Consider the following 16,201-nt stretch of genomic DNA (forward strand, 5'->3'; position numbering starts at 1 on the left):
CATCCATCAATGTCGGGCGTTGCGCACTTGCATTGCGGCCCATACCCATGCACATTTCATTGATAATCAGCCGTAGTGCAGTCAGGTCTGAAATACCCTCAATGCCTGTTTCATATGCACATTATATACACATAATATATATATATATGGGAGAATGGAGTAGCACTCACCTCCTCCGTAGAAAGCCCCAGAGTGCAGGATGACCGTCTCCCACTCTTATCTCTGCTTCCGGCCTGCAGCTTAACATTAATATCGCTGGCAGATAGGGAGCGCTGGCGCTGTGGGCACAAGGACAGGAATTCATCCTCTGTGACAGACACCAGCCAGTAACCCTCACCTGTTCCAGTCACTCACCCACTCCTGATGCCAGTCACTCATCCACACATGATGCCAGTCACTCACCTACACCTGACCCCAGCTAATCACCCACACCTGACACCAGTCACTCACCCACACCTGTTGCCAGTCACTCACCCACACTTGATGCCAGTCACTCACCCACACTTGATGCCAGTTACTCACCCACACCTGATGCCAGTCACTCACCCACACCTGATGCCAGTCACTTACCCACACCTGATGCCAGCCACTCACCCACACTTAATACCCACCTGTGTTTGGGTTACTCGCCTCTCACACTGTGTGACATTTCCCCGTCCCAGCCTCTGCTGAGGGTCCTGACATTCCACACCTAAACAGGCCGCAGAGTTAGGACACAGCGCTTACTCACTATGGTAGAGAAGGGCAGCCATGTCTTACTCACCCACCAGTGTCAGCATGTCCGATATCATACTGGCCTTCACCTTTAGATCCAGGGGAGCATCACTGCGGGAGAATGCAGCAGGTTACGGACAGCAATGATCCACATAGAGAACGTCAACTGCAGAGACAGACAGCACTCACCAGGCCAGAGATGGAGACAGATTGACTTCTAACAGCCAGGGCCTGAGACTGCTATCAATCAGCACATCAAAGCCATAGAGCTCTGAAGGGGCAAGAAGGGTATTAGTAACATAAGCAGCCACTGGTGGTCATCTCCGGTCTGTACTGAGTGATGCTCACCAAAGCAGTTCCCTCTGTGGCTGAGGAAGGACTTGCAGGCCGTGGCTATTGGGAGCTCCCCTGATATAACAGTCTTAATGATCAGATCCTCCACCTGAGACATCAGTGCTAGGAAACCAGAGGGGAAACTCAATGCAGAGAGGCAGAAGGAGATAGAGAGACAGAGTGCGAGAGAGGAAGGGAGAGAGAGAGAGAGACACAGTCTTAGGGAGGGAGATAGACAAGAGTGCGAGAGAGAAAGGGAGAGAGAGACAGACAGTCTTAGGGAGGGAGAGAGACAGAGATCGAGAGAGGGAGGGAGAGAGACATCCTTAGGGAGGGAGAGAAACAGAGTGCGAGAGAGGAAGGGAGAGAGACACAGTCTTAGGGAGGGAGATAGACAGAGTGCGAGAGACACAGTCTTAGGGAGGGAGATAGACAGAGTGCAAGAGAGGAAGGGAGAGAGACAGAGTCTTAGAGAGGGAGGGAGAGAGACAGAGTGTGAGAGAGGGAGGGAGACAGGGAGGGATAGAGAGAGACAGTCTAAGAGTGGGAGAGAGACAGAGCAAGAAAGACACAGAGGGGCAGATTTATTAAGCCCGGAGAAGCGATAAAGTAACCGCAGCAGTCAATCAGCTCCTAACCAAGATTTCACTATTACCAGCTGTGTCCCGACCGTCCTGTTTTAGATAGCGCAGCATGGCGCTCATACTCCATTTATTTCCATAATCCTCCACTTCTGGGTCATCACAGCTAATAGAGGACAAAACAGAATAAAAAGTCACCCATCTGCTGTAATAGATGGTAAGGGAAGGCCCACCAGCCCCTCGTACCTCACGTAGTCGCCGCTCTTCTTGTTCACACTGTAGTTTGTTAGGTGCATAAACTGATTTTTGATGTTTCTGGCCGCCCGGTCATAGCGCACTGTTGCAAACCTGAGAAAATAGGGAAATGGGGAAATAATGTGGTGCTGGCTGTGTGGCTGCAGACACCTTAATGCCTGCACAGGAGAGGAATTAGAGTCCAGGCCTTCATGGGAGAGAAGAATTGTGAGGCCAAGACTAAGTGACAGGGATGCTATAGGCGGATTAAGGGAAGGGCTCAGGGGGTCAGTACCCCTGGGCACCCCTCTGTGGCCAGCATGTATTTAAAAAAAAAAAGGTTTTGTTCATGAGGAAGTGCTGCAGCTTCACCTATCTGCCAATGATTAATGGTGCTGAGCATCGGGAGCCAAGACATACTGACTGCACAAGTGTGCAGTGCATCACTGGGAGTTGACCCATGAGACTTTGCACAAGAGGTCAGAGGCTGAGAAGCTTGTGCTGAGCTCTGATTGATGGAGCTCATCACATGCTTCTCAGGCCCATGGAAGAAAGCAGCAGCAGCCTCATCATGGGAGGGTTTTTAATAAGAGGCAGCGCTGAGCCTGTGTGGTCTCCTACAGAGTAATGTGTGAGGGATGTTTGAGGCTGGGGCAGTGTGACAGGGATATTAGAGGCTGTACGGGGTGACAGGGATATTAGAGGCTGGGGCTGTGTGACAGAGATATTATAGGCTGGAGCTGTATGACAGGGATATTAGAGGCTGGGGCTTTGTGACGGGGATATTACAGGCTGGGTCTGTGTGACGGGGCTATTACAGGCTGGGGAGGTGTGACAGGGATATTACAGGCTGGGGCTATGTGACAGGGATATTACAGGCTGGGGCTGTGTGACGGGGATATTACAGGCTGGGGCTGTGTGACGGGGATATTACAGGCTGGGGCTGTGTGACGGGGATATTACAGGCTGGGGCTGTGTGACGGGGATATTACAGGCTGGGGCTGTGTGACGGGGATATTACAGGCTGGGGCTGTGTGACGGGGATATTACAGGCTGGGGCTGTGTGACGGGGATATTACAGGCTGGGGCTGTGTGAAGGGGACATTTGAGGCAGGGGCTGTGTGACAGGGATATTAGAGGCAGGGGCTGTGGGACAGGGATATTAGAGGCTGGGGCTGTGTGACCGGGATACTACAGGCTGGGGCTGTGTGACAGGGATATTAGAGGCTGGGGCTGTGTGACAGGGATATTAGAGGCTGGGGCTGTGTGACAGGGATATTAGAGGCTGGGGCTGTGTGACGGGGATATTACAGGCTGGGGCTGTGTGACGGGGATATTACAGGCTGGGGCTGTGTGACAGGGATATTAGAGGCTGAGGCTGTGTGACAGGAATATTACAGGCTGGGGCTGTGTGACAGGAATATTACAGGCTGGGGCTGTGTGACAGGGATATTATAGGCTGGGGCTGTGTGACAGGGATATTAGAGGCTGGGGCTGTGTGACAGGGATATTAGAGGCTGGGGCTGTGTGACAGGGATATTAGAGGCTGGGGCTATGTGACAGGGATATTACAGGCTGAGGCTGTGTGACAGGGATATTAGAGGCTGGGGCTGTGTGACAGGAATATTACAGGCTGGGGCTGTGTGACCGGGATATTAGAGGCTGGGGCTGTGTGACAGGGATATTAGAGGCTGGGGCTGTGTGACAGGGATATTAGAGGCTGGGGCTGTGTGACAGGGATATTAGAGGCTGGGGCTGTGTGACGGGGATATTAGAGGCTGGGGCTGTGTGACAGGGATATTACAGGCTGGGGCTGTGTGACAGGAATATTACAGGCTGGGGCTGTGTGACAGGGATATTAGAGGCTGGGGCTGTGTGACGGGGATATTAGAGGCTGGGGCTGTGTGACAGGGATATTACAGGCTGGGGCTGTGTGACAGGAATATTACAGGCTGGGGCTGTGTGACCGGGATACTACAGGCTGGGGTTGTGTGACAGGGATATTAGAGGCTGGGGCTGTGTGACAGGGATATTAGAGGCTGGGGCTGTGTGACAGGGATATTAGAGGCTGGGGCTGTGTGACAGGGATATTAGAGGCTGGGGCTGTGTGACAGGGATATTAGAGACTGGGGCTGTGTGACGGGGATATTACAGGCTGGGGCTGTGTGACGGGAATATTACAGGCTGGGGCTGTGTGACAGGGATATTACAGGCTGGGGCTGTGTGACAGGGATATTACAGGCTGGGGCTGTGTGACAGGGATATTACAGGCTGGGGTTGTGTGACAGGGATATTACAGGCTGGGGCTGTGTGACAGGGATATTAGAGGCTGGGGCTGTGTGACAGGGATATTAGAGGCTGGGGCTGTGTGACAGGGATATTAGAGGCTGGGGCTGTGTGACAGGGATATTAGAGGCTTGGGCTGTGTGATGGGGATATTACAGGCTGGGGCTGTGTGACAGGGATATTAGAGGCTGGGGCTGTGTGATGGGGATATTAGAGGCTGGGGCTGTGTGACAGGGATATTAGAGGCTGGGGCTGTGTGACAGGGATATTAGAGGCTGGGGCTGTGTGACAGGGATATTAGAGGCTGGGGCTGTGTGAAAGGGACATTAGAGGCAGGGGCTGTGTGACAGGGATATTAGAGGCTGGGGCTGTGTGACAGGGATATTAGAGGCTGGGGCTGTGTGACAGGGATATTAGAGACTGGGGCTGTGTGACCGGGATACTACAGGCTGGGGCTGTGTGACAGGGATATTAGAGGCTGGGGCTGTGTGACCGGGATACTACAGGCTGGGGCTGTGTGACAGGGATATTAGAGGCTGGGGCTGTGTGACGGGGATATTAGAGGCTGGGGCTACGTGGCTGTGTCTGACATCCTTACCTGGTAAGTCCCTCTTCATAAAGATAAATTACTAAAGGGTCATATGAAGTTATTAAGACATAGAGGCGGACATCAAACTTAAACCCTAAAAGAGATAACACATTTAAAATTAATAGACCCCGAAGTATAGACTCAGACCCCCAAGGACAAACATAACGTACATACACATATATACAAACATATATAAGTACAACTGTACAACTGAGAAAAGGCACTCTATAATGATGCAGCAACTTGCCCCGGTGTCCATCCAAACGGAGCCATCTGTATAATATATGCAAGTGAAGGAGGCACTTGATGATTGCCTCCTTCACTTGTATATATATATATATATATATATATATATATATATATATATATATATATATATATATATATATATATATATATACATATATACATATATAAAACTGTGGGTGGGACAGCATCAAACCTGCCAAAGAGGAGGGCACCGCTTCATTTAATTTTATGTTGAGTTGCATTTAATCGCATGGAGTGCCGCCCCCCAGACATAGATATATATATTATATAAATATATACATTTATACACAGCAATGTCACCAGCATGCAACAGGGCCACGTAACAGCAAAACACTCACCGTCAATGAGCAACGGGTTACTGATGTAGCGGGATACCAGAATGTTATCCTCCATACTGATTTGTGAGGGCTGCAAGACCAAGGGGACAGGAGAATTACTGACCAGAACTAACAGAAGAGAGAGAGAGATGGAGAGCGAGAGAGAGATGGAGAGCGAGAGATAGATGGAGAGCGAGAGAGAGATGGAGAGCGAGAGAGAGGGATGGAGAGGGTAAACGTGTAAACACATGGTGCAATTGCCTTGCTATATGGGATCGAATCGCAAGGCTTGCCTGCACAGTCTATTCTATTGGGGATCGAATTGAAATCGAATTAGTTTGATTTCGATTTGATTTTGCTTATGTAAGCAAAATCTAATAGAAAAATAGACCAAATTAAACTGTGTGTACAGGGCATTACAGAAGGGGAGGATTAGAGACTGCTGGAGGTAAGAACTAGATTGTAAGCTCCTCTGAGCAGGGCCCTCTTCCCTCCTGTTGTCAAAGCCCTCTTCTCTTCACATGTCACTCACAGCTCTCCTATACTCCAACACTCAGTGACCATCTTTGTCCGCATACTCATCTCCATCATTGGCATCTAGCCTCTAGTTGTATGTTGATTGAGTCCTCACTACTTATATCCAAGCTGTAATGTGTATTGAACTGTGGCGCTCTTTATTTTTACTGTATTCTTGTTATTTATTCAATTTTTTCAAGCTTTGTCTCCTTGTATTGTTCCTTTGTACGGCGCTGCGAAACACTTGTGGCGCCTTATAAATAAAATTATAATAATAATAAGAAGAAGAAGAGAGATGGGAGAGAGAGGAGGGAATTAGTTACATACAGAGTTGATTAAATAAACTCCACGTCCCCGGGAAGATGCCACCGGCTTAACAATCCACGGGCCGCGGTCCTTTGAGAAGGCATCTGCAGGAGGACACAGAGAGGTCAGACTCAGAATAGCGCACAGTCATGGGCACATACACCCAATCCCCTCCAGTCAGTGCAGACCCCAGACACAGAACAGGGCACTGTGACAGGCACATACACCATATCCCCTCCAGTCAGTGCAGACCCCAGAGACAGAACAGCGCACTGTGACAGGCACATACACCAAATCCCCTCCAGTCAGTGCAGACCCCAGAGACAGAACAGCGCACTGTGAGAGGCACATACACCCAATCCCCTCCAGTCAGTGCAGACCCCAGAGACAGAACAGCGCACTGTGAGAGGCACATACACCATCCCCTCCAGTCAGTGCAGACCCCAGAGACAGAACAGCGCACTGTGAGAGGCACATACACCCAATCCCCTCCAGTCAGTGCAGACCCCGGACAGAGAACAGCGCACTGTGACAGGAACATACACCATATCCCCTCCAGGCAGTACAGACCCCAGACACAGAACAGCGCACTGTGACAGGCACATACACCCAATCCCCTCCAGTCAGTGCAGACCCAAGACACAGAACAGCGCACTGTGACAGGCACATACACCCAATCCCCTCCAGTCAGTGCAGACCCCAGAAACAGAACAGCGTACTGTGACAGGCACATACACCTAATCCCCTCCAGTCAGTGCAGACCCCAGACACAGAACAGTGCACTGTGACAGGCACATACACCATATCCCCTCCAGTCAGTGCAGACCCCAGACACAGAACAGCGCAGTGTGACAGGCACATACACCATATCCCCTCCAGTCAGTGCAGACCCCAGACACAGAATGGCGCACTGTCACAGGCACATACACCCAGTCCCCTCTAGTCAGTGCAGACCCTAGACACAGAACAGCGCACTGTCACAGGCACATACACACACCATATCCCCTCCAGTCAGTACAGACCCCAGACACAGAACAGGGCACTGTGACAGGCACATACACCATATCCCCTCCAGTCAGTGCAGACCCCAGACACAGAGCAGCGCACTGTGACAGGCACATACACCATATCCCCTCCAGTCAGTGCAGACCCCAGACACAGAGCAGCGCACTGTCACAGGCACATACACCCAGTCCCCTCTAGTCAGTGCAGACCCCAGACACAGAACAGCGCATTGTGACAGGCACATACACCATATCCCCTCCAGTCAGTGCAGACCCAAGACACAGAGCAGCGCACTGTGACAGGCACATACACCATATCCCCTCCAGTCAGTGCAGACCCCAGACACAGAGAAGTGCACTGTGACAGGCACATACACCATATCTCCTCCAGTCAGTACAGACCCCAGACACAGAACAGGGCACTGTGACAGGCACATACACCATATCCCCTCCAGTCAGTGCAGACCCCAGACACAGAGCAGCGCACTGTGACAGGCACATACACCATATCCCCTCCAGTCAGTGCAGACCCCAGACAGAGAACAGCGCACTGTGACAGGCACATACACCCAATCTCTTCCAGACAGAGCAGACCCCAGACACAGAACAGCGCATTGTGACAGGCACATACACCATATCCCCTCCAGTCAGTGCAGACCCCAGACACAGAGCAGCGCACTGTGACAGGTACATACACCAATGTCCCCTCTAGTCAGTGCAGACCCCAGACACAGAACAGCGCACTGTGACAGGCACATACACCATATCCCCTCCAGTCAGTGCAGACCCAAGACACAGAACAGCGCACTGTGACAGGTACATACACCCAGTCCCCTCTAGTCAGTGCAGACCCCAGACACAGAACAGCGCACTGTGACAGGCACATACACCCAATCTCTTCCAGACAGAGCAGACCCCAGACACAGAACAACGCATTGTGACAGGCACATACACCATATCCCCTCCAGTCAGTGCAGACCCCAGACACAGAACAGCGCACTGTGACAGGCACATACACCATATCCCCTCCAGTCAGTGCAGACCCAAGACACAGAGCAGCGCACTGTGACAGGTACATACACCCAGTCCCCTCTAGTCAGTGCATACCCCAGACACAGAACAGCGCACTGTGACAGGCACATACACCATATCCCCTCCAGTCAGTGCAGACCCAAGACACAGAACAGCGCACTGTGACAGGCACATACACCATATCCCCTTCAGTCAGTGCAGACCCCAGACACAGAACAGCGCACTGTGACAGGCACATACACCCAATCTCTTCCAGACAGAGCAGACCCCAGACACAGAACAGCGCATTGTGACAGGCACATACACCATATCCCCTCCAGTCAGTGCAGACCCCAGACACAGAACAGCGCACTGTGACAGGCACATACACCATATCCCCTCCAGTCAGTGCAGACCCAAGACACAGAGCAGCGCACTGTGACAGGTACATACACCCAGTCCCCTCTAGTCAGTGCATACCCCAGACACAGAACAGCGCACTGTGACAGGCACATACACCATATCCCCTCCAGTCAGTGCAGACCCAAGACACAGAACAGCGCACTGTGACAGGCACATACACCATATCCCCTTCAGTCAGTGCAGACCCCAGACACAGAACAGCGCACTGTCACAGGCACATACACCCAGTCCCCTCTAGTCAGTGCAGACCCCAGACACAGAACAGCGCACTGTGACAGGCACATACACCATATCCCCTCCAGTCAGTGCAGACCCCAGACACAGAATGGCGCACTGTCACAGGTACATACACCCAATCCCCTCGTCAGTGCAGACCCCAGACACAGAACAGCGCACTGTGACAGGCACATACACCATATCCCCTCCAGTCAGTGCAGACCCCAGACACAGAACAGCGCACTGTGACAGGCACATACACCATATCCCCTCCAGTCAGTGCAGACCCCAGAGACAGAACAGCGCACTGTGACAGGCACATACACCATATCCCCTCCAGTCAGTGCAGACCCCAGACACAGAACAGCGCACTGTGACAGGCACATACACCATATCCCCTCCAGTCAGTGCAGACCCCAGACACAGAACAGCGCACTGTGACAGGCACATACACCATATCCCCTCTAGTCAGTGCAGACCCCAGACACAGAACAGCGCACTGTGACAGGCACATACACCATATCCTCTCCAGTCAGTGCAGACCCCAGACACAGAATGGCGCACTGTCACAGGCACATACACCCACTCTCTACCAGACAGAGCAGACCCCAGACACAGAACAGCGCACTGTGACAGGCATATACACCCAATCCCTTGCAGACAGTGCAGACCCTCTGCCTCACTTACTGCAGAACTCCTGGTACTCTCCGGGCAGCAGGTAGGTCAGGGGCAGGAGGTTGAAGTTCCGTTGTCCATGGGTCTGCTGCATGCGCTGAACATTCTTGTAAAGACGATCTTTGCGGGTCAGCTCATAGGACCTGAGACAGAGAGACACCGAGATCATGGAAATCGCTCACAGTAATACAAGTATGACAGGGTGACCAGCAGGAGCCTCCGTATGGTCCAATCCGACAACAACTGTAGTTCAGTTGAAGCTCAGAGAACTTCTAGATTGTCCCCTTAAACTGCCATCAGTGATCAGCTGTAGAGTGTCCCTCAGTGGAACAGCAGTGGCACATACATCTCAGCAGTTATGACCTGTAAATGGGCCCCTGTGGTCACTGGGCAGCTATCTCTTACCTGGGGAAGTGGTTGACTTTCTGGAAACTGGCCAGGCTCCTCATGAGATGCGGCTTTATATGAGATCCTGTCCACATCAGGTTAAAATCATTACTATTTGCATTGACCTAGGAAATGGTGACATCATGTTATCACCACTAGAGGGCAGACCCATCGCAGGGTGCATTTAGTGACAAGTTGTTCTCACCTCCTGGAAGCCGTGTGCAGAAAGAATGTTTCGGACCAGGCGGCTGTCTGTGCGAACCATCTTGTAGGACAGGTGATAGTACTCTGCATGGAGAGAAGGGAGGGTCAGGAAACGCCAGCTCCACCATCTGCTCTTAGTTATGCAAACATTTAGGATAACATCTTCAGTAATACTGCAATGTACAGTATGATTGTACAGTATGATCTGGTAATACTGTAAGCACATATAACATCATGGGGCAGTTAGACCATTAAATCAAACAGGTAGTCTCCCAGAAAGTCTGGTAAAACTCAGAATTCTGGTAAATGATCCCTCTTCCTGTAATAGAAGACCCAGCCTTTCTCACAGTAAAGCACAAATTTCCACCTGTTGTTTGAGGAGGACCCAATGAAAAGTACCTAATGGGGAAACTGGTCAGTATTAGGGATGAGGATCCGAACCAGGACATCAACTGGAAAAACACCAGTGGAGAAAAGCAGTAGACTGAAGTCTACAAACATATTAAGTTGCAAGTATAGTCAGAAAACTGAGGGAGAGACAACTACATTTACAGAGGAGAAAGTCCTCACAGAACTCTCAAAACTGAAAGTGGATAAATCAATGGGGCCAGATGGGATACATCCAAGGATACTAAAAGAGCTTAAAGGGGAGCTGGTAAAACCAATAACAGAATTATTCAACCAGTCACTAGCTACTGGAGTAATCCCAGAGGACTGGGAAAAAGCAAATGTAGTCCCACTGCACAAAAGTGGAAGCAAGGAAGAGGTAAGCAACTATCGACCAGTGAGCCTTACATCAGTAGTAGGGAAATTGCTGGAAACACTCTTAAAACAAAGAGTTGTAGAATATCTCAAAACCAGCAATTTACAGGATCCAAAAAAGCATGGGTTTACTGGGGGAAGATCATGTCAAACAAATCTTATTGACTTTTTTGACTGGGTGACTAGAGTAATAGATCAAGGTGGGGCTGTCGATGTAGCTTATCTAGACTTTAGTAAAGCTTTTGACACTGTCCCACATCGTAGACTGTTAAATAAACTTGAAAGCTTGGGATTGAATTCTAAGATAGTTGAATGGATAAGAGCGTGGTTGCAGGACAGAAAACAGAGAGTTGTAGTAAACTGAGTACAGTCAAAGGAGGGAAAGGTTACAAGTGGAGTACCCCAGGGATCTGTACTTGGACCTGTGCTTTTTAATATCTTTATTGGTGATATTGCAAATGGAATTGAGGGTAAAATGTGCCTTTTTGCAAATGACACAAAGGTATGCAACAGGGTAGACAAACCAGGAGGGGTAAAACAAATGATTGAGGATCTAGGTAGATTAGAGGAATGGTCAAGAGCATAGCAACTACAGTTTAATGCCAAAAAATGCAAAATCATGCACTTGGGTCTCAGAAATCCAAAGAAAATATAGTATAAATGGCACTATAATGGAAATTACTGAGGAAGAGAGGGATCTAGGTGTCACTATTTCAGGGGACTTAAAGGCAGGTAGGTAATGTAACAAAGCAATGAAGAAGGCAAGTTAGATGCTTGGTTGCATAGGGAGAGGTATATGTATACTTTAGAGCAGAGAAGGGAAAGGGGGACATGATAGAAACTTTCAAATATATCAAGGGTTTTAACAAGGTACAGGTGGGAGACATTCTTCACAGGAAGAGGAGCAACAGAACACGAGGACATGCACTGAAACTAGAGGGAGGAAGATTCAGGGGAAATGTGAGGAAGAATTACTTCACAGAAAGAGTAGTAGATAAGTGGAATAGCCTCCCATCAGAGGTGGTAGAGGCAAATACATTAGTACAATTTAAACATGCTTGGGATAAGCATATTGATATCCTTACAAAAAAATAAGGATCAAATATGGTTTGAGGTAACAGGTTTAAAAAAAAAAAGGGGGCAGACTAGATGGGCCAAGTGGTTCTTATCTGCCGTCAAATTCTATGTTTCTATATCATACATATTCCTATACAAGTGTCTATCAGTATATATTATATACATGCCATTGTGTGAGACACCAGATATAAACGCTCTGTAGTCCTTACCACCAACAACGCGCAGGGACAGCTCCTTGGTCAGAATCGCCTCTGCATGGAACAGCAGGACTGGAACTTTCCGAGAACCTCCGGTCCACAGGATACACGAGTATTCACTGTATGGTAAGGGAACATGGACACAGACACCTCAGTCATTTATCAGATCACAGCAGCCAGTGAGACACTTTCATAGACAGGTAAAAGCCTGGATCTGGCTGAGCCTCACTGTAATGCAATGACTGAATCGGTCTGCGATTATATCACAGGAAGCAGATGAAGTGCAAGCTCATGGGCCCACTGTGAAGTAACCCTAACCTCTATTATTCAGCAGTTTGGGCTTTAAGGGCACAAATAAACCTACAAGCTCTCCGTTGGCAGCCCACCCGGCACACCATATTCCGGGGTCCTCTCCCCTTAACACACCGTCGCTTATAATAATAAGTATATAACCTAAGTCTAAGTGCGGGACTGTCACACAGGGATTCCCGTGATGCGGGACTGTCACACAGGGATTCCCGTGGTGCTGGACTGTCACCAGAGCCAGATTAAGATCTAAATGGGCCTGGAGCTGAAAATGATCAAGGGCCTATTATGCGCAATAATAGGGGTTGTGGCCAGCACCTAATAATGTGGGGGCGTGACCAGTGTTGTTTTTGGGTGATCTGCTCATGGGTGTGTCTGTATTTGTGTAAATACTTTCAACGGTACTTGTTTCCTAGAACGGCCACAACGATTTAGATCGTTGTGGTCGTAAGATAAAAAATCGGATCGATCGCATCGCATGCGATTTGGTCGCATACGATGCGACCGATCCGATCGACCGATTTTTCACCCGATTTTTTTTTTTTTTACACCAGATTTGTTTAAATTGCCCCCCCAAATGTTAATAAGTGTGCTAGACCCCACGATAGACGTGAACCCGAAGCGTGGCGAGCGCAGCGAGCCCGCGAGGGGCGGCGGTGCGCGTCCTCCGACCTTTTCATTCCCCTACTATCCACTAGGGCGTGGAGTGAGAATATAATAGTGTGGCGAGCGCAGCGAGCCACCGAGCCCGAAGCGTGGCGAGCGCAGCGAGCCCCGCGAGGGGACGCGTCTAACTTCACAGGTATACGCGTCCCCTCGCGGGGCTCGCTGCGCTCGCCACGCTTCGGGCTCGGTGGCTCGCTGCGCTCGCCACACTATTATATTCTCACTCCACGCCCTAGTGGATAGTAGGGGAATGAAAAGGTCGGAGGACGCGCACCGCCGCCCCTCGCGGGCTCGCTGCGCTCGCCACGCTTCGGGTTCACGTCTATCGTGGGGTCATGGCGGGCACATAAAAAATGTGAAATGGGTCATATTGGCCCATTTCACCTTTTTTATCATTTTTCCCTATGTGAGATGGACTTAATCAAGTCCATCTCATCTTGTGCCATTATAATGGCACAAGACCGACCGATTTCAATGTTAAAAGATTTTTTAACATTGAAGTCTATGGAAAAATCGGGTCAATCGGTCGGTCGCATCGCGGCCGATTTTAATTGGTCGCGACCGACCGATTGACCCGATTTCTGTCAATCAAAGTGAAAAATTTGTAAAAAATCGGCCACATCGTGAGGATCGTGTCCCTTAATTAAGAGCCACGATCACTCACGATTGTGGCCGTTCTAGGAAACAAGTACCCTTTCAACTAATTATATATGCCTGGAAAAGGCAGGGGGCTGGCATAAGAAAAATGCACGGAGATATATTGGCGGGTGCACTCCAAAGGTGCACCCGCAGGACGCCGATGTCCTAAGATACTTGCAGGGTGAGGCGGGACTCCAGTCATAAAAAAAATACTGAAAGCCGAAACTTGGTAGACAATATGTCAGCACCTTTTATGTGGTCACCTAAGTTTACCACACCATATACCCCTTATACAAATCATGCAACACAATAGTAACCCCTTATACTATACTTGCCTCATACACATTATGACACATGGAATGAGCCAAAATTCACACCGATTGAGCAAAAATTCACAGTATGGCACATGGATTGAGTCAAAATTCATGTTATGCCACACAGATTAAGGCAAAATTCACATTTTGCCACATGGATTGAGCCAAAATACACACTATACCAGGCATGTCCAAACAGTGGCCCTCCAGCTGTTGTGAAACTACACGTCCCAGCATGCCTTGACATAGTTTTAGCATTCCCTAATTGCAAAACTGTGGCAATGCATGATGGGACTTGTAGTTTCACAGCTGGAGGGCCATAGTTTGGACATGCCTGCACTATACCAAACAGATTGAGCAATAATGCACAATATGCTTCATAAATAGTGGCATTGCGCGCCAAAGGTGCACATTAAAAATTTACACCATAATGCCCATTACATGTTAAGCCTCACACCATAATCTCCATTATGTATAAACACCATAATGCCTATTAAAAATTATGCTACATAAGTGTTGCTTACCTACATGTTCATTGCCAGGGGTTCCATGCTCATTGCCAAGGGGGAATACATGCTCGTGGTAACTGGGGGACAGTTGCCGCCGGGCAGAAATGACAGCCATTAACAGCCAGGCAGACAGCAGGGGGCTGCCCGGCTGTCTTCAGAGCACTGCATGTCCTGGCTATTTGAAAAAATACCTCTTTCATACCACAAAATGCAGGGAATATGGTCCCAGGATCATGCAGGGACATTCTCAAACTGGCCCCTTTTACACCAGCCTAGTCCCTGCATTTTCTGGTTTGAGGGGGAGAGAAAACCACCCCGCCCCCTTTAAACAACCAGCTATATCTTTGGAACCAACTGACCCATTTACATTTAGGCTTCGAATGATTTCGGTCCCGTAAAACTGGGCCGTTTGGTTCCAGAGAAATCTGTCCTCAAACAACATGAACAGCCATGAAATTACATTTCAGATAGCAATATTTCTAGAACCAATGAACCCATATGGACCAGGTATCAGATTGAAGGCCCAGCGATTTGGGTTCGACTGAGATCAACCTCGAGTTTCTGTGATGCTGTAGGGGGAACTGGCAGCCGTTGGAACAGGGTGGAGGTCGGAATTACTGGGTCCCATGTTATCCTGTGGGGAAAACGTTCCAGGTTTGTCTGGCGGTATCTCCGGTTCCCGGGGGGCTAGCGACGCAGGGCTGGTCTCGTTGGAAAGCCCTGTCCCTCAGCTACAAAATAGGCCTATTTGGAGAGTGGGCCTGGAGCTATAGCTCCATCAGGCCCATTGTTAATCCGGCCCTGACTGTCACACAGGGATCCCCAGGGTGTGGGACTGTCACACAGGAAACCCCAAGGTGCGGGACGGTCACCAAGGGATCCCTGAGGTGCAGGACTGTCACACAGGGATCCCAGAGGTGCTGGATTGTCACACAGGGATCCCCAGGGTGCGAAACGGTCATACAGCTATCCCCGGGGTGCGAGACATAAGGATCCCCAGGATCTGGGACTGCAACATAGGGATCCTCAGGATATAAGACTGTAACATAGGGTTCCCCAGGGTGCGGGACTGTGACACAGGGATCCCCTGGGTGCTGGACTGTCACACAGAGATCCCCGGGGTGCGGGACTTTCCTAAAGGGATCCCCGGGGTACGCGACTGTTACACAGGGTACCAGGGGCGCGGCACTGTCACACAGGGATCACAGGGGTGCGGGACTGTCACAGAAATCTCCAGGGTACGGGACTGTCACACAGAGATCCCCAGGGTGCGGGACATAGGGAACCCCAGGAACTGGAACTGCAACATAGGTAACCCCAGGATCTGTGACTGTGACATAGGGATCCCTAGGAACGGAATGCGGCATAAGGATCATAGGGATCCCCAGGATCTGGGACTATAACACAGGGATTCCCAGGATCTGGGACTGTGACATAGGGATCCTAGGGATCTGGAAACGTTATCAGTCTCACCCGGTGTCGCCATCTTTCTTCTCTGCGGGGCACATCGGGTCACCGGGTTCTCGGGGCAGAGGAACGGGCATTACCTCCAGAATTAAGGCGACTTATCCGCTTCTCCCGTTACCACAACAACCAGGCTCGCCCCTCCCACATTAAACGTCATCTCCATCGTCTTAGCAAACGGAAGCATAGAGTGCCACCTGC

General features: G+C 50.0%; 1 protein-coding gene across 4 annotated transcripts in view; it reads right to left on the reverse strand.

Annotated features, from left to right (window-relative positions):
• Nucleotides 1-16,176, reverse strand: part of TTLL5 (tubulin tyrosine ligase like 5) — a 34,765-nt gene extending 18,589 nt beyond the window's left edge. For 3 of the 4 annotated variants that reach the window (XR_014466288.1, XM_083167203.1, XM_083167202.1), the window contains exons 1-15: nucleotides 16,010-16,176; nucleotides 12,115-12,221; nucleotides 10,068-10,150; nucleotides 9,881-9,987; nucleotides 9,488-9,618; nucleotides 6,168-6,250; nucleotides 5,346-5,415; nucleotides 4,747-4,831; nucleotides 1,875-1,976; nucleotides 1,703-1,794; nucleotides 1,063-1,170; nucleotides 904-985; nucleotides 764-825; nucleotides 612-691; nucleotides 171-278 (exon numbers count right to left, since the gene is read on the reverse strand). Coding sequence is in view for 3 of the 4 variants with exons in the window: in XM_083167203.1 (XP_083023329.1) it covers nucleotides 171-278; nucleotides 612-691; nucleotides 764-825; nucleotides 904-985; nucleotides 1,063-1,170; nucleotides 1,703-1,794; nucleotides 1,875-1,976; nucleotides 4,747-4,831; nucleotides 5,346-5,415; nucleotides 6,168-6,250; nucleotides 9,488-9,618; nucleotides 9,881-9,987; nucleotides 10,068-10,150; nucleotides 12,115-12,221; nucleotides 16,010-16,080 (1,371 nt within the window). In the remaining variant the exon portion in view is untranslated. Of the gene's footprint in view, nucleotides 1-170; nucleotides 279-611; nucleotides 692-763; nucleotides 826-903; nucleotides 986-1,062; nucleotides 1,171-1,702; nucleotides 1,795-1,874; nucleotides 1,977-4,746; nucleotides 4,832-5,345; nucleotides 5,416-6,167; nucleotides 6,251-9,487; nucleotides 9,619-9,880; nucleotides 9,988-10,067; nucleotides 10,151-12,114; nucleotides 12,222-16,009 lie in introns of those variants that run through there. The other variant, XM_083167204.1, reaches the window with a different exon arrangement.
• Between the last annotated feature and the right edge of the window lie 25 nt (nucleotides 16,177-16,201).

Source organism: Crinia signifera, chromosome 12, assembly GCF_055691185.1.
Source record: "Crinia signifera chromosome 12, ASM5569118v1, whole genome shotgun sequence".
Lineage (NCBI taxonomy): Eukaryota > Metazoa > Chordata > Amphibia > Anura > Myobatrachidae > Crinia > Crinia signifera.